The sequence below is a fragment of the Haemaphysalis longicornis genome, unplaced genomic scaffold, assembly GCF_048455015.1.
Source record: "Haemaphysalis longicornis isolate Haplotype H1 unplaced genomic scaffold, Haemaphysalis longicornis Haplotype H1 scaffold_1, whole genome shotgun sequence".
Classification (NCBI taxonomy): Eukaryota; Metazoa; Arthropoda; class Arachnida; order Ixodida; family Ixodidae; genus Haemaphysalis; species Haemaphysalis longicornis.
The window spans coordinates 383,729,941-383,755,829 of NW_027526203.1; the positions used below are offsets into that span (position 1 = coordinate 383,729,941).

Consider the following 25,889-nt stretch of genomic DNA (forward strand, 5'->3'; position numbering starts at 1 on the left):
TTCTATAAACCTTGAAGTCGGCTGCCTCGATTCACGTGCGTCTCCGCCGTACTGCAGTGCTGGCATCAAGGAACCCGGCCTGTAGCAGTGGAACGCGGTAAATTCAAATCGCCTTGAGCAATCCTTTAGTGTGTTTACATTGGGATGAGCGCGACAGAACAGGAACAGCATGAGAGGTGAGCGGGAAAGCAAAGGGGGGCATTTCCTTGGCAAATGTCTACAAAGACTATCGTCTTTTGACGACATTTGCAACAAAAGGAGCAGATACGCGGCCAATTTTGTTTCCTGGGTGTCCAGGAGGCAATTTTTATGCGATGAACTGCCAGCTCTTTGTTAGGTGGAGGGGGCGTGCTCTTTGCGGACTTAAAACGTATACGCTTTGTAGTTCCTCTCAGAAGTCTATACTTTAACTACACAGCTCCGCTGGGGTCCTACACCCACAGAGTGGAATGGCTGAATTTTCTATCACTGATCTTTATACTCTGGATGTGCATCACTTGACCTAGTGGTATCTCCATCCATCTGTAAGGATCAAAACAACTCTTGGCAGCAGCTGCAACTTTATTGAGGCAGGGAAAAAGCTCCCCCATGTGCAGTTCATGCTGTCTTCCCTCAGTGGCTCGCCGGATAGAAGTCGCTCGAAAGCTGCAAGTGCCACAGGAAGTCATTGCAGACCGGCGGCTGGGTAGTCTCCAGGAGGGCCTCTCACTCCCGCACCGCAACTTCCAATTGCCGCTATGGAAGGGGTCTGCCTGCACAACATTTGCCCACTCATTGCGTTTTTTTTTTTTTTTTTCACTTTCAAGCCATTTTCAAACCATTCACTTTCAAACCATTTTAAAAAACAGGGACCCGTTTCGATCATGTAAATACAGAGTCTCACAAAGAAAAGACTAGTATACTAAAGTCCAAGTATATACTGACCGTTCACAGTGAGCAGTTAGGCCTGCCTTAGCCAGGGCGCCAGCGCCGCACTTGCTACTGCAGGCCTTTTTTTAGTTTCGCTTTTGCTGTAGACTCCCATTGCCCACTGGAAGTGCGTCATTAGCAAAATGGGTTAGGCACGAAGAAAAGTCAATTTAATACTGTGGACAGACTCGGAGCTCATGTTGCTCATCCCGAAATGGAACAAAATGTTCGCAGAAGTGCTCCAATGTCTGGAAGCATGTGAAGTCTCCGGCGCAGCACCACTAAGCGTGATTCAGTCATTCGCTCCAAACAGTTCAGGTTCCCTCCATTGGCCCCATGTGTCGCTCTTATTACAACAGGTAGATCAGACGAAGTGTGGAAAAGCAGAGAAAAAAAAAAACATTATCGATTACAACTGTGGCTCAAAACGTATGCTCAGTCTGTGCCCTCAGCGAAAATCGCGTACCTTGCAGAGGGGGACTCGCGAGGACACCAGTAACCGAAATCTTGAGCGATACATTTTGATGTGGGTGTCATTGAAGTAGATTATTCTAGCGGTACATTTTCAGTGTAGTCCATTGCAAAGCTACAACTGAGGCTGCATAAAATGGAAGTTCGCCACTTCAACTCTCCGTAAATGAATCCTTTGTAGGGTTACAATCAGCAGCACACATGGTTATTGAAGACAAGCCATTAGGTCCCGAATAAATAGAACTTGCTGCAGAAAATCTGACAAATATTAATGCATGGATGCATGAGCAAAAATAAAAAATTAAGGACATATATCAAAATTTTTTACATTGAATATGCTACCAAACCAGTTATGTAATGCATAATATAAAAATACAAAAAATGCTCGCTTTCACAGCCTAATGTGCCAGCTCGGGAAATATTTGTATGGGATAACAAAGCTCGATCACATGATTTGAGCGTTTATAAAATTCACTGTACGCGCCAAGTATTATTTCGCGGTTTGCGTGCAAGTGCGCCTAACGTTAATATATATCATGCATATGCAGTTTTTCTGTCCACTGTATGCGCCATATGGCAGTTTCAATGTGTGCTTCCACAACCGCAAATCAGTACATATCGAACAGGCAACAGCTGATAATGCGGAACAGGTATACAAGGCAGATCGTATCAGCTGTAAGTTAGCTGTAAATTAGCTGACGATTTTTACACTGATCAGCGCTGCAGCTTTTTCATCACACATCAAGCATGGAGAAGCGGTAAAGGAGTAATGTAGCTCTTCCACACCCATGCAGGATTATTTTGCTTTACAGCCCTTCATATTCATAACATAGCGTGTCCAAAGCCAACCATTTTAGCTAATGCCTGAAAGGAAAGCTTTCAAAACAAAGTTTTAGAACATTAATAATACATGCCCAATTGTGTTGTATTACACGATGTTACAGCCCTTAGTCTTTTATTTTGCTACTGCAAAAGAGTACATAGAAATTGGAAAAAAACCTCGAGCCATCAGATAGCGTTATTTTGACGAAATGCGTGAACAGGAAACTAGGCGATGAATGCCAATCAAAACAGCGCTCAAACAACCTTTATGTAGGCTTTCTCATGACTAAGTAATATCTGAACATTGGCGCACCCTATCTAGTTTGGACGCCAAGCCCCCATTCATAGCAGCACTCCAAAACAATAGTGAAATTCACTCATAGAGCCGTGCCGGTGCTCGCCGATGCACGCGGGCATTAGCAAAGGCCACAGTGAGCAACGCGTTCGAAAAGGTTAGCTATGCCGAATGACGTCACACCGGCCAACATAGCCCCGCCCAGGGCGCTGCGCTGTAAATTTCCATAGACCTTGTGTGTCAAAAACCAGTTTGTTGGTTGACCCCCCCACATCCCCCCCCCTTTACTCTCCCTGCACTCGGAGCAAACAGGGGCAAGCATCTGGCAAGTTGACTAACCTGCCATTTGTTGGCAGAAAGCTGTACTAGTATTACTAGTGCTCACAACTGCTGCCATGAGCCATAAAACAAAAACCGTGGAAAACGTAGGTAAATGTTACACAATTTAATGCTTCCTAATAACTGTTGCCGTAAGCTATCAAACAAAAACCGTGGAAAATGCAGGTAAATCTCACACAACTCAATGCTTCCTAATTTAAAAAGCAAGATTTATTTGATTAGGTCAATTGATTAAATAAATGTTGAGTAAAGTCCAGTTTTTGTCCCTTTGGTGCCCTGCCATGCCTCTCAGCTTAAATTAAGTAAGGGTGCTCGCACCGCCTGTATTCTGAAGCATAGTTTCACAAGTCGTGTATGTTGAAGAACTCCGTACTAAAGTATGTTCATGTAGGCGGCAGGCCTTCGAATCACTGTCATGCTGGATTCTTATCAAGCCAGTGTGCGGCTTAATATTGGTGACAATTGGTGACAATTGATTGGTGAAGGGAGCAACAAACCCCTCATGGCAAAAGGCGAGCAGCCCCAATGACCCGAGTGCTAGTAAATTCGATGCCAATTAAATGGGTACTGACATCAGTTTCTGGGGTTGATATCATTGCACAGTTTGCTTCCATTACTTTGATATGAACGGGCTGCGGTGTGCGGAACGGGCTGCGGTGTGCGGAACATGCTACTTTAATTTGATCTCATTTATCACGCTGACAGAACATCACACGGAGCGGGACGCAGCAAATGGACATTAGCGTGACATTCCTCCACGGTAGGAAAAAGATGGTATCGCAGCCGTGTACCTCCGACGTTCAGAAGGAACTTGTAGCATCACTTCACACAACGTCCCAGCAAGCAGTGACTACGCGCTGCCGTGTTCACAAGCTGATGCATGCAGCCAGAGCCACAGGCATAACTGTTCCAGAAAGGCACTCTGGCGGGGAAAAAACTTTCACATGCAGGAAAGGAGCTGATAATACAGCCTAGAATCACAAAAGGAATCGTCACGAGGACTTCTATTGAAAGTGGCCATAAAATATCCACCATGATGTTGGGCCTAAATGTCTTCAGGCAGCTCAGCCGGTTCATTCGCTCAGCTTCGGCGGCTGGTCGGTTGGAACAACGACCTCACCAGCCTCCACAGTGTCTTAACGTCCGTATAAAGCGGTGAGGAGGAGGAGAAAACTTTATTCCAGTAAGTGGTCAGAGAAGTGCGGTGGCCACCGGCCTAAGGCTGGTAGCAACTTCAGTGGCTCTTTTGACCAGGACTTCTTGTGTAGCCCGACCCAGGCAGTGAAGAGGAGCCTCCCAGTGACCGAGTGAAGAGGAGCCTCCCAGTGACTGTTGCGCAGCTAGGGAAACCGTGAGGAAGAGAACATCAGCTGCTGTATGGTCTCCTCCTCGCGCACAAAGGCAGCACCGTGCACAATTTGGCCATAAACAAGTTCAGTTATGAATTTTAAATTCATCCAGACAACCATGTTATGTCTATGCATATTTGCCATGTTAATACAGCAAACGGTTGTTACTATTCTGAGATCAACTCATATTTCCCTACTGCAAGGACCTTGGGCATTTACAAATAACTGCAAGTTGGGCGAGTTAGTAGGTGTTCATTTCTAATCACAGTGTGTTAGGCAAGACAGACAGGAGAATAACCACAGGATGAGGGCTGACTCTCAACTAAATTTATTGTAAACCCGTCACGCACATTTATGGGGGCAGATGGATCTTTGAGGCTGAAAAACGGTCCAAAAATCATTTTCTTTACAATGGCATTTGCGAAAAATGCCATTTTTCTATCAGTCCGCAAATTTCCTCATCATAAAGAACCATATTTCATTGTAAATAGCATTTTAAAGTGCACTCTACAGCTCAGTTCACGCGGAATTCGATGGTGAAACGGCACTTCTCTTGCAAAGCTAAGCTAGCATTTCTCCCTCGGATATCTCAGCACCCAGAGAAAGTAAAACTAATTTTTTTTTGGCTTTTGATACTTAAATATGTGGAGAATACAATGTTGGAAACAAATTTTTCGAAAGGAGGCTTTGGAAAATTATTATTGTGTTCGATTGACACCACCTACGAGTCATTCCTGGCAGAGCACGGGAGCAGTGAAGTTCAGTGTGTTGTAAAATGACCAAAAAAAGCCAAATAAATTTTTTTCCAACGTTGTATTCTTTAGTCATTTTTCTGCCTAGCCATGGAATAATCACCATTCTGTATGGAGTGGTTATTTTGTAATTGTGAGCCAAAATAATGGCAACTAATCATCAATTACTTTATAAAATATTCAACTTGCAAGGAATCTAATCGCAGATTCGAAATTGCCACAAAAAGCTCGATAATGCTGTTTAGTTTCATTAAATTGCTTGGTAAATAAAAGAAATAGCTCTAAGACCAGTCTGCCACCTTATGTAGACCCACAGCAAACAACGCCACACGTGGCAAAGTTGCATACGAACCCAGAAAAAGGAAACAAGAATTATCTGCTATTATCCCCGAACAGAACTTCTTTATCAGTAAATACCACTGAAGGGTGGTGGCAACACACTTTTCGCCCCTCTTAACAATATGATAGGCTTCAACTATCCCTTGATGCAACTGCTTCAGGTGCTTGGACACAATATCAGTTTCCTGAAATACCGGCACTTGTTGGAGTGTGGGGACAAATGTGATCGCGGAAAGTTGCACCGTGCAATGTGTCATACATAGGGCAGACTGGCAGGCGTGCCAATGTGAGATTGCGAGAGCATGCACTTTCCATTAACAAACATCCGTGATTGCATTTGCCCTTACACTGCAACACGTGCCAGTATTTGAGGAAACTGATATTGTAACCAAGCACCCGAAGCAGCTACATCAAGAGGTAGTTAAAGCCCATCATATTGTTAAGAAAGGCAAAAAGGGTGTAGGCCACCCTTCAGTGGCACTTACTGATGAAGTCCCGTTCCTGGATAATAACAGATAATTCTTGTTTCCTTTTTCTGTTCGCGTGCAACTTTGAGTTGAGAGTCAGCCCTCGTCCTGTGGTTATTCTCCTGTCTGTCTTGTGTGATGCGGTGTGATTAGATATTTACAGATAATTCTAAAAGTGACACTATGAAGAACCAAACCATTGGAGTGTACAAGTGACTAATTTGTGCTGTGATATGTGATGAGAAGTAAACTTGCCAAATGGGCGAGTTGGAAAATGCTCATGAAGGTCAGCGCAAGCGAAAACACGGGACAAGAAGAGTAGGAAGCGCTTCCCACTCTTCTTATCCTGTGTTTTCATTTAAATGACAAGTGCACACCAGCTTGCCTGTGGAGAGGTAAAGTAATCATGACACCACTCAAAGTAGTTTACCACAGATATTCATAGCCTATACCGATAGGAGGGTACAGGAGAAAGTGGAGGGTGCGAAGTGCAAGCCAAGCGCTCAACAACAGCAAAGGCTCTGCTCCTTATCTGACAGCCTGGCCTTGCTTCCTTGGGGCACAGGATTTCGCAACCTCAACAGTTTGGTGAACCCAGCCCCACTTTCTTTCGCTGAAGCGTCTCAGTCCCTTTAAACGGTGACATGGGATGCAGCTGGGAATATCCTTTCCGCCATGCCTGGATTCTGCAGCCATTTCTCCTCCTCAGATCACAAATAGACATGTTTGTCAGTCTTAACCTTGCCACGGCCATAACGTCTTTACGAACCCCTTACAGCAGCCATACAGCAGCCCATGATTTGAGCTGCCTTCCAGAAGTCATATCCATCGAGACCAAGTCAGGCTGGCTGCATAAAAACGCCCCTCCGTAATTTCTGGTGCTCCATTCCCTAATTCACCCGTGTTCATAACCTCTGACCACACACTACGCCCTCTGGTCTAGATGCGTTGCTCACTCCCATTGTTAGGGAATGACCCCTAGAAAAAGGATGGGCAGTGCGAGACATGGCATACCCCAGCAGCAGCTCCGCTCCACACCACCCCAACTCGAATGGTTTTCTCCCTCAACGATATTCCTTGATGTTGATAACATGTAGTATAATTTCAATGCGCCCCTGTTCATGACAGTGCACAATGAAGTGGAATCTCGATTATACCATTCTTGGTGATACGAATTTTGGGAGGTTTAACAAGCCACGACGCGAGAGTAATTATTGCTAGAGATTTTAACCTGAATAATCCATAACTTTTACCAAAATGGGACAGAAAGGAGAGACAGAAAGGACAAATAACATAGAAAAAGTACAGGGGTTTCAGGTTTCAGCAAAAACAAAAAGAAATGAAACAAGACAGTTTTACGTCACATCGGATAAACTGCATAGAAACATAGAGGCAACTTTAGGCGATATTGGTGAAAGATGCTACAATGATAGAAATATTCCACACACAATTGTAAAATTTCCAGTATTTGTGCAAAAAAAAAATACACAGGGTGCGAGCCCTCTCATGGAGACAACAAAAATCTCACATTCCTCCTCTTCCAACCCTTACTTCGAGCTGCTAATGGAACGCCAAACCCTTGGAAATAACTCCTCTCAGCTTCCCCTCACTATATCTTCAAATCCCTAAGCAAACGAACCATCTCAATCACTTACGGTGCAAAGTCGCTCAACCTGAGCATGCCTCTTAGGAATTCAGGCAGGGGCAGGAACGCTCAGTCCCAGAGTGGCTGCTCTCCTCTGGAACAGAGGCGCCGCTTCTTTCCCCAGGGCATCAGTCCGTCCATGCCTGTGGCCACCCACGGCTTCTCTTGCGCACGGACAACTGGAAGCCCACACACAGGGGCAGGAACGCTCAGTCCAAGAGTGGCTGCTCTCCTCTGGAACAGAGGCGCCGCTTCTTTCCCCAGGGCATCAGTCCGTCCATGTCTGTGGCCACCCACGGCTTTTCTCGGGCACGGACAACTGGAAGCCCACAGACAGGGGCAGGAACGCTCAGTCCCAGAGTAGCTGCTTTCCTCTGGAACAGAGGCGCCGCTTCTTTCCCCAGGGCATCAGTCCGTCCATGTCTATGGCCACCCACGGCTTCTCTCAGGCACGGACAACTGGAAGCCCACAGACAGGGGCAGGAACGCTCAGTCCCAGAGTGGCTGCTCTCCTCTGGAACAGAGGAGTCGCTTCTTTCCCCAGCGCCGGGCATCGGTCCGTCTATGTCTGTGGCCACCCATGGCTGCTCTCAGGGACGGACAACTGGAAACCCACAGAGCAGAATGAACAGGCTTGAAGGAAATCGGTCAATACTAGACAGCCACGTGTATGTACCCCCCGAATACATACTTGAACTTGGCAGCGTTCAACGCACAAACCCTCTCTTGCGAGGGAAGCTTAGCTCTACTATTAGAGTAGTTCACAGACGTTAAATAGGATATTATTGGGATAAGTGAGGTTAAAGGAACAGGAGAAGGCTTCACTGAACTGCCTAGCAGGCATTTTCTGTGCTATCGGGGACCTCACGAAAACAAAGAGCATGGGGTAGGATTTTTCATCCACAGGAAGACAGGAGGGAACGTGGAAGAATTCTTCAGTGTCAACAAAAAGGTCGGAGTCGTAGTGATCACGCTTAACAAGCGGTACAGGTTAACGATAATACAGGGCTATGCACCAACAGCTAGCTACGAGGATGAGGCCGTAGATAGTTTTTGCGAAGATGTCAAGTCACCAATGAATAAGGGAACAGCACAGTTCACAATTGTAATGGCAGACTAACGCAAAGTAGGTGCAAAAAGAATAGGAGAAAAATCAGTGGAAATTTCGGAATAGGCACTCGCAACTGTTGAGAAGATACACTGGTTGTATTTGCAGAGAGAAATAACCTCAAATAAAGGAATGCATTCTTCCAAAAACGCAAGAGTAGGAAATGGACGGGATGGCAAAAAACGAAATTGACTTCATTTTGAGTGACAACTCAAGTATTGCGCAGGACGTGGAGCTACTAAGCAATATTCGGTCCAGTGATCACGGGATGGGTAGGTGCAAAGTAAGGCTAAATCTCAAAGAGGAAAGAAGGAAACTCGTAAAAAATAAGAAACCCAGCCTCAAGTCAGTCAGAGACAGGATGCAGGAGTTTAAAATAACCCTTCAGACCAAATTCGTGCGTTTAGATGGTAAGAATGAGGATAGTGTTGACACCCTAAATGATAACCTAACAACAGCAATCAGTGAGTCAGCAGCGGCTAATGGAGAAGCAGCATATAGGAAACGAACTGGAAAACTAACTCAGCAAACAAAGGAGCTTATTTTGAAGCGTCAGAAGATGAAATTGTCGAGTAGGGTAGTTCAAATTGAACTAGAGGAGCTGTCAAAATTTATAAACAAAAGTAAAACATGACGATCGCCGTGGCGGCTGCTTTTCTAATGGAGGCGAAAAGCAAAAACGCCCATGTGTACGAGATTTTGACGCATGTTAAAAATCCCCAGGTGGTCAAAATTAATCCAGAGCCACTGCGGCGCGCCTCATTGCCTGCGTTGCGTCGGCCCATTAAACCCTACAATCAATCAATCAATCAATCAATCAATCAATCAATCAATCAATCAATCAATCAATCAATCAATCAATCAATCAATCAATCAATCAAATGATAACCGTGCGTACGTGGCGGTCATCAAGGAAACGTTAGAAAAAGGAGGAAGCTTGAAGGCAGCAAAGGGAGGAAGCTGGACATTGGCAGAGACAGAATGTATGCACTTGGAAATAGATAGGATACCATTACGCACAATATGGACAAGATAATAAAAGTCGCGGAACGATTCTACACCAGGCTATACGCCAGCAAAGTTTGTTCAAGGAAACTACCGAGTCCACAAGCTTCGCTTGGAATGTTCCACCAGTAACTAAAGAGGAAGTGGAAAAGGCAAAAGTAGAAAAGGGCATGAAAAGAGGGAAAGCTGCAGGCGACAACGGCATAACCATAGACCTTCTACAAGAGGGTGGAGATATAATACTTGAAAAGTTCACTAAATTACCCTCAGAATGTTTGACTTTAAAAGTACCAAAAGCCTGGAAAAGCACCAACATAGTTTTAATTCACAAAAAGGGAGATCACAAAGATCTTAAGAACTGCAGACCCATCAGCCATCTGTCGGCTGTATACAAGCTGTTTACCAAGATGTTAGTTCAACACAGGGAACAGGCTGGGTTTAGACAACGATACTCTACAATGGATCCCATCCATGTCATCAACCAAGTAATAGAAAAATACGCAGAGTACAATAAACCACTTTACATGACATTTATAGACTATGTAAAAGCATTCGATTCAGTTAACACGACCGCAGTGATGGACGCCTTAAAGGGGCCATGCAGACAAAACACGAGTTTGGGTCATTTGAAAGATTGCCTTGTTAGAACCATAGTGACACCACTTTTAACGCACACGTCACTCAAATAAGCTATATAATATAATGCCCATGCAACCCACTAGCCCATTTCCCGCAACAGAAGCTATGACGTCATATACCCAGCTGTGCAATTGGCTGAGGCCGGCGAAAGCAAACACAAATTAGGCAAGGCTTATAAGCTTGCTGAACGAGCTATTTGTGCTTAAAGGGGGGGACATGGCTCTAAAAAATATGTTTTCATTTTTAGGTAAACTCTGTGAAACTTGTTAGACTTGCTGCTTTTCCCCCACTGATTTCAACTATGCCATTATTATTTGTGTCAGTCAATTAGTTCCCAAGATAATTAGAGATAGCCATTTTTGGAGGAACAAAACAGTGTCGGTAATAAAACTGCAATCTTTATATTGTCCAATACTGTGAACCCTGGTGAGGGCAATAAGAGAATCAGTTTTTCGATGCACCACTTGGAACCATTTTTACAGCTCATTGAAATGGGCATTTGAAATGGTTCCTTGCCACTGGAGGCCCTAGGCACTATGCACGAGGCAGGCGTTACCTGAGACCACTTCAGGGGCGAAAGCTTCCTCTTTTTTTGGCTGGCACAGTGGTCGCACGTCATCCTCCTCGTCGTCACCATCTGCTCCTTCGGCTTTCGATGATGCATTTCCGAGCAGTTGAGGACACACGGATCTGCTCTTTCGGCTTTCTAAAATGCGTTTCCAGGCAGTGGATGAGACGTGGGGTTCGAGTTCGTCCTCGCAGAGAATGTTGCGATGACGTGGCTCTGTTGAAGCTCTCCCGAAGCAGTGCGGTGTTGGGAGGCAGTGCCTGTAAACACAGGAAAACGGATTCACAGAACGAAAATGGAAACAGTTCACTACTAAAAATTCTACGTAATGTTTCACACAAGAACTTCAGCTACACTGCAGGGCATAAATCTGACGAATCAGCTCCGAAAGAAGTGATGACTGCACGATTGCTGCCTATCCGTGCGGCGAGGAGCTTGACCTGATGATGAAATGGAATAACTGGTTTAATTAAACTCTTTGGCTTGCAGTCACCAACAATAAGAAAAAGAGAAAACTTGCATCAATCATACAGAATGCGCACATCGCAAAATAGCAGGATGTATAGGAACGATATGCAGTCGTGGAAGCTCGTTAATTCAAACCCTGATCATTAGGAATTAAGGATAATTCGAACTGCAAGATTTGAGCTGCCCAAGTCTCCATACAAGTCTATGTATAAAAAGCCCCTTAAAGGGGCCTTGCAGACAAAACACAAGTTTAGTTCATTCGAAAGATTGCCTTGTCAGAATCACACTGACACCCCGGTTAAAATAAACTTCACTCATATAAGCTATACAATTAGAAAAAAAGGGAATGGCCATGACCCACTAGCTTATTTCCCTCAACAGGACCCGTGATGTCATATGCCCAGCTGTGCAATTGGCTGAGGCCGGTGAAAGCAAACAAATTAGGCAGGGCTTATAAACTTGCCGAACAAGCTACAGTGGAATCTCGATGATACGATTCTGGGTGATACAAATTTCGGGATGATACGAATTTCCGAGAAGTCCTGACAAAATTGCATAATTTGCAATGGGAAGAATTTCGGCTGTTACGAACGGACCGGCGCAGCGCGGCCCGGCGGATGATACGAACGAGCTGGCGAGGCACCCGACAGCCGAGCGAGCAAACGACGGCGATGTACAGGATCTCTCCCACCTCTTTTTCCCTCTTTCTGCAGGAACGTCCAGGCTGTTGTTTTCTGCTTGCTTGCGAAAAATCATCATGAGTTGATTTCGAGATTCTTCCTGATCAAATTCGGCGGTGTAGCTTTTAAGAGTAGGTGCTTGAAGGTACAAGGACTTCAAAAATGTGTTTCTCCCAAAATGCGTTTTTTTCGCGATCAATGAAAGAAATGGTTCCTTGATGGGTTCAGGGAACGTGCCACGCTAGGGCTGACATTCCGAGCTCTTCTTTTTTTGAGCATTCCGATGTATTCTTTGTTTGCACGGTCGCCATCTACAGTGGAATCTTGGTGATATGAATTCGGTTGAGACGAATTTCACTGCGGTACGAATTTTCAAAATTCCCCGGCGAAAATGCATTGTATGCAATGTGAAAAAATTCGGATGATCCGTACGCATTTACCACTCCGGTGCGGGTGATACGAGCCGCGAGCAAACGACTGCGGCGTGGACGGGATGTGGGAGCGTTGCTACGGCCGTGCCGCCTTAATTGCGCGCGGGCACAAAAGCATTAGTCCTCCCCCCGTGACGGTAATCCTCCTCGTGAGGTGTTGACAATCCGCTCTTTCCAGCCTCTACAGGTGGCACTGCAGAAAACGGCAATGGCGGACGAGACGGTGATCGGGACCCCGTGGCAACGTGCGGGCCAGCATCAGTAGCGGCCTAAAATCCCCGCAGTTCCGCTAGAAACGATTACTTCCTTGAAAAATGAACACAGGCATACGTTGTTGAATGCGAGACAATATTGGATTTGTTGCAGGGTGTCTGATGCGGCGTAAAAGGAGCCGCATGCGACGCAGTCGCTGTGCACGGCTCAGGCCGCACGGAAGTCGTTTGAGAACAATACCCCCTCATTAGGCAAACAAACTGCTATAGGATGTGCAAAGCTAAGTTTTTGGACGTTATTGCAGTGTACGTCACCGCAGTGTACGATATTTCAGGCAGTTTAATTGTTTTCCCCCGTGTTCGCAGAAGACCATGCGCACCATGCGGCGCGATATGCGCGTATTCCAGTGTTTTGCATGGGTGTAGAAAAACCTAATTTTTACTTTGGGCAGTAAAACTTCGAAGATAAGGCTCCCATTACGCCGTATCAAGTGGTAAACAAGCGAACATGCTGGCATTATATGAAGAAAAATAATATAAGCCAACATAGTTACTCATGCATGTAGCATGCACTGGCGTGCGATATTGAAGCATACATGAAAATTGAGACATTACTTTGCAGCTGCGTTTTTGACTTGTGAGTTAATTTAAGAGAAATCTTCTGGCTGAAATTACGTTATGCTTATTTGACTGCCGGTAAGATTTTCAAGTGCGTCGATGCTTATTACCAAAACAAAAACGTGGGTTTCCAAACACATTTTAGAACTTGCATTTGAACTACCAGGCCCAAAGTTATTGCTAAAACATCTTGCTTCAACATACTTATATACTACTATTCAGTCATTATTCAATACACGAACCACCACATTTGCTTCTCGCCTTCGCGTACAGAAAGTTTTCATGTGTTTCTATATTGAAAATAAAAGCAAGCGGATATTGGACAGCCTCTGTTTGAAAGCAGGGTTATTGAGTCAATTAACAACACATACGCCGAGATTGGGTGACACATTATGCGACAATGAATGTAAATAGTATCCGAAAATAACGATCACAAGGTTGTACAAAACGCCTACAGAAGTGGCGCCCTCACAGCAAAAGCACTAGCTATTAATTGTGGCAGCCGTATTTTAAGCACCACATACGCGTGGGTTAAAGTCCCTTCATCGGCATCGACTAAGCTGATGAAGGAACTTTAGCATGGGTGGGTCCCAGAGACTTGCGTTTTCTTTTGCCGCAGACACCGACGAGGTCCACACCTTTTTCGTTTACCCCAGCTTCTAAGCTTCAAGAAAGTTGAGAGAATGTGAACGCTCGTTTAGCCTATATTTTTCGTTTATACGGCACTGTCCATTATACGCCTCGAGCTTTGCGATCGCTGCGCCGCCTGCCGCCGTTTCTTGGAGCAGCTGACGGGATTAGCGCTGCACGGCCCATAGGGGCTCATGCAGTGTTTTGGCTCTCTTACGCTTCTTTTGCGCCTTCCAAGCGCTAAAAAAACTTGTTATGGTGATGTCTGTGAGTAAACAGTACATTTAGGTCACTTCAAAAGCCGCTGCGTCTTGGTAAGGTGCTCAAACACCAACAATAGCTATCCGGGAACGCGGCTCTGCGTCCTTCTCAGCCACTGTTACGGGCGTCGGCGACGGCAGCAGCATACTACCTTTGTCACCTCCGAATACGTCCGGCACAAGTTAATTTTATTGTCGCCTCGTTTAAACCTGATACTGGTACAGTGAGAGGTGTGTTTTGTTTTGTAGCGCGGACAACGAATGCGGCCTCGTTACGAATATAAGCGTCGATGAAAAATATATTTCGGGGATGCGATTACCCAATACCTGATGTATTGGGTGCCTTTTATAAGAATGTAAGCCACGCGAAAATGTTAATTATACTCCAAGTTTCGTGAAAGATGTGCACTCATGCCTTATAGCAAGAACCAAGAAAAGTGCGTGAATTAAACCACTGAAAAATTAATGGTCTGCAAGTCCAGAAGAAACAAAATAGCTTGTACAGAAATTAAAAAAAAAACTCAGTGCAGCCTCTGAAATGCTAAAGACGTTCGTATAAACTTAAGCCGGGTAGGACTTACGAGACCAACTAGTGTGCGAAATGCACTGCTATTTCGCGAGACATGGAGAGGGGTGAGAGGAGGGGGACGCTTACGAATCGTTGTGTACGATTACAGAGCGAAATCAAGGAAAGAACGTTTTAGTAATCACACACACAAGCTACTCGTTCACGTCACTCTAGTTTTTAGACTTCAACTAACAGCTGATCCCTCGGCGAACGCATTTTTTGAGGTATACAAGTTCAAAACTGATAAAAGGTGTCGTTAGAAGAGTGGGATATCTGATAAGGCCTTCTGATTTCCGTTTGTGCTAGATTCTGCACGCTCCCTTCGTCATATAACTATGCTTCGAAGAAACGCGTAGTCGCGAACGGGCATTGCTGTAGAAGCCCTTCTCCGGCCTGCTCGCGGATGATACGTGTAACATGTATGAATGTTTGCGGGCGCTCAGCTCACGACAAGACGCCCCAGCATTATTTTTTTTTTTTTGTCGTGCGCTGATCCCGGGTATAATTTTGGATTATTCATCGTACTTATTTCCTAGAATGTTCGTGAAATTTACGATCAGGGTAGTGATCAATATCTGAGGTATGATATTGGCAAGCATAACTGGCGTGCTGTCAGGTATGAGTGCTCCACTAGGTTATATAAGCGCACAAAACTGATTTACATCGTAGTGTATAGCCATGGCATGACCATCTGGGGATACTATGCTTACGGAGACACTGTTAGTAACTTTCAGGGCAGTGGAACCACAATCATCTCCGTGTGCATATCCCAGTTTCGCGACGCCGACCTGTGACGCCCACTTGGCGCTTGTACAGACCGAATGTACCAGACTAAGATCGCGTCGCACACATTTACACTCTCGTAAACACACCACATTTGCGAACAGAGTGACTGCTCCACATAAATATGTATTTCCAACGCCTACAAACGGTAAATCTCAGTCGTGAACGGGCCCCGAAAGCAACGGTGACAGTGGGGAGCGGGCTGACGACTCCCGGGCCGCTAGGGGGATTTCAGTGGCGCCCCTACAGGCCACGCTCGAGGCGTATTGTACTTCTCATTGCTGTTGCTGTTTTCCCTTTGCTCGTGCGAGGCCGCATGGATGCCACCGGCCGCCTCCACTGGGGCGAACGGTCCGCTGATCACAGTCTCCCAGCTTCGGACGAATTCCGCGCGGTGTCACTAGTGTCGCTGGAAAGAGCGAATAGCAGCAGGAGAGGTGCTGTTCCCAACAGAATGTTTCGCCCTCGACGCCTGGTCTTTCTCCCTCCCTTCATTTATCTCCCGCTACAATCTCTTCTCTCTGTACCTTTCGTTTCCGCTGGCTGCAGCTCGGGTGCCTCCAGTTTCCTTTTTTGTATTACACTTTTTGAATAAACCACGGCAATCAAGCGTTCCCTCATTTCTGACGGTGAATACCTTTGCCATTTTGCCTTCTCCGCATTCCTCGCTTACCCTGTTGTTGCCTTGCCGTGTTGCCTGCGCCACTTTCGCGTCGATTAAGTTGAAGTGTGAACCGCATGGAGCGTTTTCTGCTCACGAAAATGCACCGCCGCGAATACCACCCGCATGCTGCGCGCGGCGCGGCAAGCGGCGGCAACATGGCAGCGTCACCAGCCGCAAAGTGGTGCGGGTAGCTCGACTGATCGCTTCCGACCGCTCTTTAAGATGCCACTTAAGTAACAAATGAAGTTGCTTGTACAGTAAAGAAGCTGATAATGTGGGCGAAAACGACACTATACAGCATCGTCCGCGCGGCTAGGAAAAGCGCCAATCAAATATCCGCAACCGTAGTAAGCCTAAACATCTCCGGCGGGGCGAGCGAGCTGTCCGGAGTGTCTTAAAACTGCCGCCATCAAGAGCGCGCCTCGCCATTGGCGGAAGTCGGCAGGCCCCTCCCGCTGCCACGCGCATTGGGCGTCATTTTCCGAGCGAGGTAGAATCTGTCGCGGGGGCGAAATCGTCAACGCGGGCGTAATAACGCGCGAGGCGCATGAATCGCATGCGGTTCGTGCGCGCATGCTGCGGCGACGATGAGCGCGCGTTCTTTCGACTCCCACGTTGACGATTCGGGCCAGCACCCCGGCGCAAGCCTCTCCCTCGGCTGCCGCGAACGGCAGTGGGAGGAGCCTCACGACTTGCGCCAATGGGGAGAAGTGTGCCTCATGGCGGGAATTTCGAAGCGCTCGCAGCAGCTGGCTGGGCTACCTCCGCGGCAGATATTTGGCGCGGGTGACATTTTATAGCGTAGTTTTCTCCCACACTGTGAGCTCCTTTCCCGCATGAGCAATTTAGTTTACACCTTGAGCTGAGTTTTAACCACGGTGTAAGATATATTATTAGGTGAGGACACAGCTTACAAAACGAACGCGTGCTCTTCGTTTTGATAAAGTCGCCAAACTGGCGCCGCTGAGACCATTGATTGCAGCGCCCTCCAGTGGCACAGAAAAGAAGCTGCCCGAGCGCCGCCCACTCGGAGGTGTTCGGATTCCTTCGGCTCCTTGTCGGGCCTTCTCGGCAGCTTCAGTAACCGGTCGTCTGCTCGATGTCTGCTCGTCGCAGCTTGGCTAGTTCCGCCGGCCGGGGGTGCAGACGATAATTTGAAGAAAGCCGTGCGAAAGCCTTTGCGCTCGCCCCAGTGTTTCAACGTGTTCTAAGCATGTGTTTTGAGTCGGTAACAATCAAAAGAAGGTATAAAACACTAAACCGAAGGGAATGTATGCTGTGGTAGCCGTTGAACGCTCACACAAATGAGATTTTATGCTGCGCTTTTTATGCTTGCGCAAAGAAAAAAATAGGGTGCAAATGTTTTATTGAGTACGTGCTGCAACGGATGGCAAGAAAACGTGACAGTAATTAATGTTACCTGTGATCCTAAATGAATGAATGCGTGCTCTGCACCCATCTCCAGTAGAAAATGATGCTACTTGCGGTCAGCATTTTTCTGAGAGTGCCGTTACGCGAAAGGGTTCTTTTTGGTGCTTTGAGGGGATGTACTACGGAATGTCGAAGAGGTGCGTGCTCGCAAACGATGCAGTGCCGTCGACTTTACCGTTGGCTACAGCCCCCAAGCTACTCCGTACAAGCAGCGGCAAAAGAAAGCGTCCGCTGCCGGAACAACGCCATGACATACAAGGAAAGTAGGCAGTTTGTGAAATGGATTAAACTGGCGGCGAGTACGCTGATAATTCTTCGTTGTAAATGACATTGCACAACTGGGGTAAGTCTATGCACGAAGCAGCGGAGACGAATCGATGTTGTCAAACTCACTGCCGGTCTTGACGAATTCATAGCGGAAAAAGAACGAGGTCAGAGAGAGAACACACAACACAGTGCTATGCTGTGTTGTTTGTTCTCTCTCTGTCCTCGTTCTTTTTACGCTATGAATTCGTCAAGATCGCCACACCAACTTGCCCAAGAATCCGTACCACTGCCAGTGTCCAATGTTCTGAGGAGCTGCGCGCGCATCTTAATGAACTTAGGACGCTCGAAATCTCGCAGCTGTTTAAACACTTCAATAAATTACGCGTTAAGATCGCGTTGTGTGAGCTCACACGGTGAGCTCAAACAATGTTGTTTTACACGCATTCCGCTGGTGACTGCAAACCACCTGGCTTCGGACAGTCGTTGTTCAAGTCACTTGAAGCCTCGGTCGCTTCAAAGCTTAGTTAAGAGTTCTGCCACCAGATGTCCTTCCAATCAAAGGTCCACGCGCGGCACCACAGCGCCACCAACTCTATTTGTCAGATTTTTGGGCTGCAGTGTCCACACCTAAAAGTATATCTTACACCGTGGTTTTAACTAAGGGTTACAAGCGGTCGCTGAAGCTACTTGCCCCTCTTCACGGCAAGAGCTGACGCCATGTTGCCGCCGCCTGTCATATGCGCGGCACCATTCCATTTTTTCTCGTTTTCTGATGATACGAATTTTCGGGTGATAGCCCCTTGAGATTCGAATGACCAAGATTCCACTGTAAATCATATGCCATTTGAAACATGAGGAAACACGCGTACATACCGGGAAGTTCAGTTTCCAATGCCTCGCGCCTCGAACACCAAGTAGACTCAGCAGTTTTTGTTTGCAGACAAGAAAAACTTGCAAAATACTCGCCACATAGGCTTCACTTAATGTTTGTAAAATTCGGGGCACCATTTATGCAAAAACTTAATTAAACTAAACGACCGACTGAGCAAATCACTACGTGCATGAAACTGGCTGTCCCCTCCGAGCAAACAAATCAACATTGCACTATTGGAGCAACAATTAGATCAACCCAGGGCAGTAAAGCTTTTTCTCTGCCTCGTGCCATGTACAGACTTGCTCTCAAGTCGAGCCGCTCGCGAGACAAGGGTTTCTAAAATTGATCTTTTGCCACCTTCCAAATCGCCATGTGCCCACACGTTAAACAAAAAGCTTTCTTCAGCCATGTCCTCACTGCATTTGCTGTAAGCTGGAGTGTATTAACTGAGGCGAAAAATGAAGTGGTACAAAAGACAATTTTAAATTAAGTCGACAAAATTTACAGCCCACCTAGACAAACGCAGGTGGCTACATTTGGGAGGATAGCTTTTTGTTATACAGAACAAGTGAGCCTACAACTTAAATGCCCTTATGCCTCCAAAGCTGCAACAGCATCAGAAGAGCCACAAAAATTTCACAGCATGCATTACAAGCCTACAGAAAAAGCAAATTGGAGCGTAGAATATTTTATTCTTGAGCCATTTACAAAAGTGATCAGATCCCTGCATATTTTTCACATCAAAGTGACCTAGCCTTTTTTCTTGATTCTATATTTTTAGACAATCAAAATGTTCTACAGTACTTTCACCGCAAAATTGATTAACAAATAAACCCTGGAGCCAACTTTGCTGTAACTGCACTTATAAAGAAATTACAAGAATTTGTGGAACTCAAGGTTGTTAGATATGCAGCATAGCATATCCAGCGGTTACATCATGAAGAGTTATTTGAAAAGTGCTCAATTTCAGAACATCAGATAATCAAAAATATGCCACAATACCGTATTTTCGCGCGTATAACCTGCAACAAAAAAAATGTGAAAATTTCAGGGGTAAAGTAGAGGTGCGGATTATATTGAGGTATTTCCTTTGCTGCAGCTTCACTGCAATGCGCGTTGGGCCTTGATGCCCCTACAGCAGTAAAAGCAACTGACTAGGCCATCATTATCCCATTGACAGTGCTTATTTTGCACACACAGCTCACAATATACCAACCTGAAAAAATGTATGCGGTACCTAATTCATCTAGTTACGTAGTCAGCTAGTAAAACCTCTGGGGATCTTTTTTTTTTTTCTGTCGACGAAAAAAAGGGGGGGGGGGGTTATATGCATGGGCAGGTTATAGTAGCAGTAGTGCCACTTTATTTTACATAGCGTTCAGGGTAGAGGGTGGCGGAGGCCCAAAGGGCCCCCGCGACGTCCAGGGCACTGTCCGCGACGGTCATATACGCGCGAAAATATGGTATGCATAGCTTCCCCTTTTCACTCGTGCAGTACACTGATCGTGCTACAGTCCTTCAATGCTTTTCTAGTCACAAAACTTCTGTCTAACGCCATGGGAGAGCTTCATATGCAGACAAAAGCTCTCGCTTGGTGGCACTGTGAGTCCAGCGCAGTTGGCTTGGACGGCCGCAGCTGCATTGGTGCTGTGTTGGGTCGCAATCTTGCTGTGGTGTTTTTTGTGCGCTATACCTTTATTCCCTCATCGCAAAGGGCAAACCATGTATAAACTACGATGTTAACTACGATGCCCCAGACGTGCTGCATGCCTGGTTGCCGCGCTGGCCATTGAAGTACACTGGAAAAAGCTTCGCCATTCTGCCTCCCTCGCAACAGAGAACAGTGTCGCAGGTGGGAGCGAGCTATTCCTCAACAGGAAACGGACGCTGTCAGTTCTGCGTTGAAGCACAGGCACACGTGCGAGAAACATTCAGACTCCACGGATGTCATTTGAGCTGATGGATTCACACCAAGTGGCCAATCTGTGGCTCTCCAGAGCAAGGCCCTGCGCCATTCCCCGGATATTCGAAAACCTGCCCGTGTATCAGACAAACCAAAGACACGTTCGTGGTTTGTCAGATTTGTCTGACAAACCACGAACAACTGACGCCATCTAGTTAGTTCATTGGAAACCCCTTTTTCAGTTTCATTGCCATTTGTTTGCATTTCGCATGGGTAGACGGCGCCGCGAGTGAAATTGGAACCCAAGGTAGCGGTGAGTTGGAGAGCGGTTTGAAAGACTTCTGACCACTGCTGCTGCTGATTTTTTTTTACCCCAGTAGCAGTTTTGACTCCAGCAACAATGTGCAGTCTTAAGGTTTTCGTTCTGATGAAGACTAGACAGCCCCAGAGAAGAAGATTCGAGATTAAGATTCGACAGCCCCATAGTTCGACAGGTGCTCCCAGGAAATGTTCGTTTTTGACTTCGCGCTGTATTTATAAACAAAACGTGCCTAATATTTGACAACTGCGGCAGTACTTTCATGTGTAGGGTCTGGACGTGTGGTGGGGATATTTTGCCAAATGCACCTCGCTGTATCGCATTATCACCTGCAAGATAGCCTGGCGCTAGTGTAAAATTAGCGCTGCGAAGCTATGCGCGCAGCTTCTGCAATGCAAATTTTTTTTTTCTTGCATTGTACAATTCAAGTGATAACGATTTTGTGTCATAACGCAAACAGGTACGCTTGGATGCACATTTTAGAGAGATTGACTGACTCTGGAGTGGCTTCGCGGAGTGGCAAAGCCGTCAAGGTCACTAGGTTCGTAGGCCCACAAAAATTCAGAACTTGGTGTACAGCGGTGATGTATATATTGAATCATAGCTTAGGAACGTAGATGCATTTTGCATATCATAGAATTCCTAAAATATTTTTTAGGCCCAGTAAAATCACCTATTTTTGTTTTGTGTATACTTTTTGTACATTTTTTTTTATTTCGTTGCTCAATAAACTGTCAATAATTACATCTTTCACAAAACTGCTGTTATGTCATTGAAAGAGAAATCTATAAGCTACAATTTCATGCATAGCAATGCTAAATGTCTCCAGTAGCTCAAGAGAAAAAAAAAAAGTTTTCTGGGAGCACTAAAAATCGCCCGTTTTTCCGTGCTCCCGAAAGAGATAATAAAGCTGACTAGTGTTTTGCCTTCATGGCTCCTTTAACAGCACAATGCTTCGCATAACCAACAGCGATCCTAGCTTCTTTTTATGCAGGCGGTCAGACATTCCAGCAGATCCATTGGAATTTTTGTGAGGAAGAGGCACTCACCACTGTTAACTGCACGGTCCACGAGATGTTCTTCGGAATGGCCAACGCGCACTGCTGAAGCAGGTGGTGTGAATGGGAACTTCCTGCGTGGCCGCCTTCGCCTGATGAAGCCGTGACGCCACCTCGGGGTACTCCTACGAGCAAGACAAGAAACAGTCTTTAAAGAAATCTCCCTTGGCAGGAAAAGCTAGAGATGGGAAGCTCTCATTAAAATAATTTTGATATGTATGCTCTGAAACGTTGAGCCAGCTGAAAATTGAAACAAAGCCAAATTACTCTCCCTAGCGTATTCTCCACGCTCATGGGCAGTGGGCAACTCTTTCCCCTCCTTGCCCTCGCTCTCCCTACCGGGACTGCACTACCGCACTGTGTAGGGCAAGCCATTGACACCTCCCATGAAAAATACGATCCTGGCCCGCCTGCCACACTTCTTTTTCGTTTGCTGTGTTTGCATCGTTCGTGCTCTGTGGGCTTTCTTCCGATGTGTAGCTCTGCTGGCGAGCACTAGCGTCAAAGTGTCCAACCAAAGGTTCATGCAGTGGCTCCAACTAGCGCAAAGTGGCCGTGAAGCTGGCAATCTTAAATCAAGCCGAACCACCATTCACGCTTTTGCAGTGTTTAAATAGCAACGCGACCACGTCACCTTGGAAACTCGCTCACCAAATGTAATGTGGTCATATGGATGCGATAAGCCAATAGCCATTGCATCCTAGAAAAGATGGGATTCCAGCTAAATATTGTGGCGATTCTAGCTGTGCCCGGGTACAACTTAAGAACAGCAACGGAAGTTGCCGCTACGCCTCATCACCGCAGCCGGATGTTACTCCGCGCGGCACAAGTAGCGCGTTACTGGGAAATATTTTGAGCATGATGCGAGCTGTTATCGTGATTTTTTTTACTTAATACGCTTATAAACTACTGCAGCGACGACAAACAAACTATGTTAGAAAAGCCAGACGATATCACACATTCGTAGCAATCTCCTTTAAAAACGCGTGCTCCCGTTGAGATCTGGGTCCGTCGCTTAGGCGGAGTGATATCACACATGAGCTATGCCACTCTTAATATACAAAAAAATTTCCAGCTGGGAATAAAGATGGAAATGGGAATTTCCTGCCATGAAAGTAAATTATTCCAACGGGTAATTGTACTTGTCCTGCAAAAGAAGACTAATTTGTAGCTAGAAATGCCGCTGGAAATTTCTGCAATCCAGCTTGAGTTGCAGACTTTCTCACCTACAAAATAACTACTACTCCAGGTATCAAAATTCTAGCTGGAAATACAGCCCAACAAAACCTTTGGTTCTATAATCCAGCAAGAAGTAGAATTATTTTCACCTAGGTGCAACACATTGGTGCACTATTTTTGCCAGTAAGGCATTACGCTTAAAGCTCATCCATCCAAACTTCAATACTTCAAATTTATGGATAATTAGAACTGTACGATTTGGTCTGGCCAAGCTCCATAGGGGTCTATATATGAAGAAGCCCACTGATTTGAACCCGAGTAAATTCCGCCACAGAAAACTGAACTATGCACCACCGTGCCGGTACCTTAGCACCTGGCACGTGACCAGGGAAATGCACCCGATGCCTACACATAAAGCTGCGTGCAATGGAGAAAGCAACATATAGTAAAACTGATCGAAATCCCCCACAGCAGGTTCTCAGAAAAACGTATTCTTTGCGGATTACCTCCTTTGGCTTTCGAAGATGCATTTCTGTTTTTGCGGCTTTCGAAGATGCATTTCTGTTTTTGGCTTTCGAAGATGCATTTCCGTGCAGTGGAAGATGTGGGGCTGGACTCCATCCCCGCCTCTTTCGACTTTCGAAGATGCTTTTCTGCTCTTTCGGCTTTCGAAGGCGAGTTTCTGTGTAGTGCAAGACCTGCGGCTGGACTCCATCCACACCCCTTGTGGCTTTCGAAGATACGTTTCTGTTCTTTCGGCTTTTGAAGATGCATTTCCATGCAGTGGATAATGTGGGCCTCGAGTCTGTCCGCTCGAAGATCCACGTGATGATGTGGCTCTGTTGGACTTCTCCCAGAGAAGTGTGGTGTTGAGGGGCGATGCCTGTGAATACAAGACAAAAAAACCCAATCAGGGGACGTGTCTTTGCAAATGGAAACAGTTCACTACTGCAGATTCTATTCAATGTTTCACACAACTGCAGCTGTACTGCGGGGCACAAATCAACGAATGAGCTCTGAAAGAAATAACAACATGATTGCTGCCTTTGTGCGGGGAGCAGCAGTAGTATGTATGTATTTATGGCGCAAAGGCGTCAAGGCCTAAGTGTGCCAGATCAAGATGACTGCTCTTTCAGTCAGTAAAATACAATTGGAATGCTGTTTGTATGAAGGCCATACCTTGGGTGTCCTCGATGCCTGAATTGCAGCTTCTTTTTTTTTCTGCATGGAGGAGAGAAGACAACGTAAAAAGACAATGAAGAAAAAGAACTTTACCATCCCTTCCTGAAGAAAATTGAGAGAAGCGTGAAAGCTTTCCGACATCAAAACGGGGTCAGAAGTGCGTCAACACCTGCGTTAAAAGTGTGCCTATGCCTAACCTTGGCTGAAAGTGCGTCCAGTCAGTCGTCAAACCTTGAAAGACCTAAGTCACAAGCAAAGAACAAACCTATGCGACGGTTTTTCGTGCACTAAGTAAAGGCATTCACAAACAATCGAAATGTATGCCGATACGTGGTTTATGAGACAAAGGTCTACTATTGTACTCCTTCATGACTGATGCGTGTACTGTCTTATCTAGAAACGTTAAACATTCCTTTTTTGCAATTTTGAAGACACCGCTTTGACACAATGGAAGTCTGGCTTCACATACGCCCCAAGTGTCCAGAGCTTTTCAGCCGACCACTCAGTCTATGGGGCAATGCAGCAGTTTTTTATACACCACACCACCAGTCCCACTGAGAGAGCTTTTGTACACAACCAGTGATGCTAAGAAGAAGCGTGGGTTTTTACACAGGCACACTAAAAGTACGCTTCCAAGACAGCTGGCAACCGGAACACAATGTACTCGAAACCACTCACCACTGTGCCCCACCCTCTCGCCGAAAAACACCTCAATGCTGGCACCAGCCTGCAAAGAGGGCATTTAGAGGAAACGATTGTTCATTAACTGGTGAAGGTTTCTTGTGGCTAGACTTTGTTGCATTGGCTTCTATGGTTAGCTGACCGGGAATTGGAAATATTTTGTTAATCAAATCGCAGTTCGTTTTCGTGGGGTTCAGGTGACTGCTTGGAGAACATCAGCTGTGATCATTTCTGGAAGTGTCCCCAACCCGCACTGGTGTCACCAAGAGCTGACAAAGATAGGAGCTCCAGGCCTCGAGGAAGATGGATGGGAACACTGCTAAAGTAGCCATGTCTATGGGGATTAAACAGGCCATGAAGACAGACTACAAGTTTTGTTCATTAGAAAGACTGCTTTGTCCAAATAACAATGATACGAATTCTATTGCAAACTTCGAAAAACGGGAGTGTGAAAAGGAGATATTAAAGGATTAAATTATATAATTGAGATATTAAATAACGGAGATATTAAAATGTGAAGCACTGGTGACTCTTTAGCCACTTTCCAGCAGCCTTTCTATGGCGTTACAGAACCTTGTTAGGGCGATTGGCCTCTGTCGAACTAACCCATTGCTAGGACATATAGGACATATAGTGGGGCCTCTAGTTCCGTTTGATCACACCACTTGAATGCTAGCGTGTAGTGAACACACTAAAAATTGTTTGTAGTGCTGGCCCATACAACATCCTTCCTAGCTATAACACATCACTGTAGCACAAAATTTGAAAGTTATTCAATACATGCATTTTTTTTTTCGTTAAAAATGTCTTTCATATCTGGAATAGAGCTGAGTGAGGCACTGAAGCCTAGTTGTTTCACATTTAATAAAGTTGTATTTTGTCTTCACGGCTCCTTTCAGGACACCGACCCCGTGTTCACTACCTAGATACGATGGACACCGTTGGAAAGCACCATAGCAACTGTGAAAATACA

General features: G+C 45.8%; 1 protein-coding gene across 5 annotated transcripts in view; it reads right to left on the bottom strand.

Annotated features, from left to right (window-relative positions):
- Positions 1–25,889, bottom strand: part of LOC144155217 (uncharacterized) — a 108,936-nt gene that overhangs the window by 8,845 nt on the left and 74,202 nt on the right. For 2 of the 5 annotated variants that reach the window (XM_077686537.1, XM_077686536.1), the window contains 4 exons: positions 24,914–24,962; positions 24,233–24,273; positions 23,560–23,936; positions 21,866–21,999 (listed from right to left, as the gene is read on the bottom strand). In XM_077686537.1, coding sequence (XP_077542663.1) covers positions 21,866–21,999; positions 23,560–23,936; positions 24,233–24,273; positions 24,914–24,962 — 601 coding nt within the window. Of the gene's footprint in view, positions 1–553; positions 753–7,398; positions 7,993–10,696; positions 10,969–21,865; positions 22,000–23,559; positions 23,937–24,232; positions 24,275–24,913; positions 24,963–25,889 lie in introns of those variants that run through there. The other 3 variants (XR_013319530.1, XR_013319528.1, XM_077686539.1) reach the window with 3 other exon arrangements.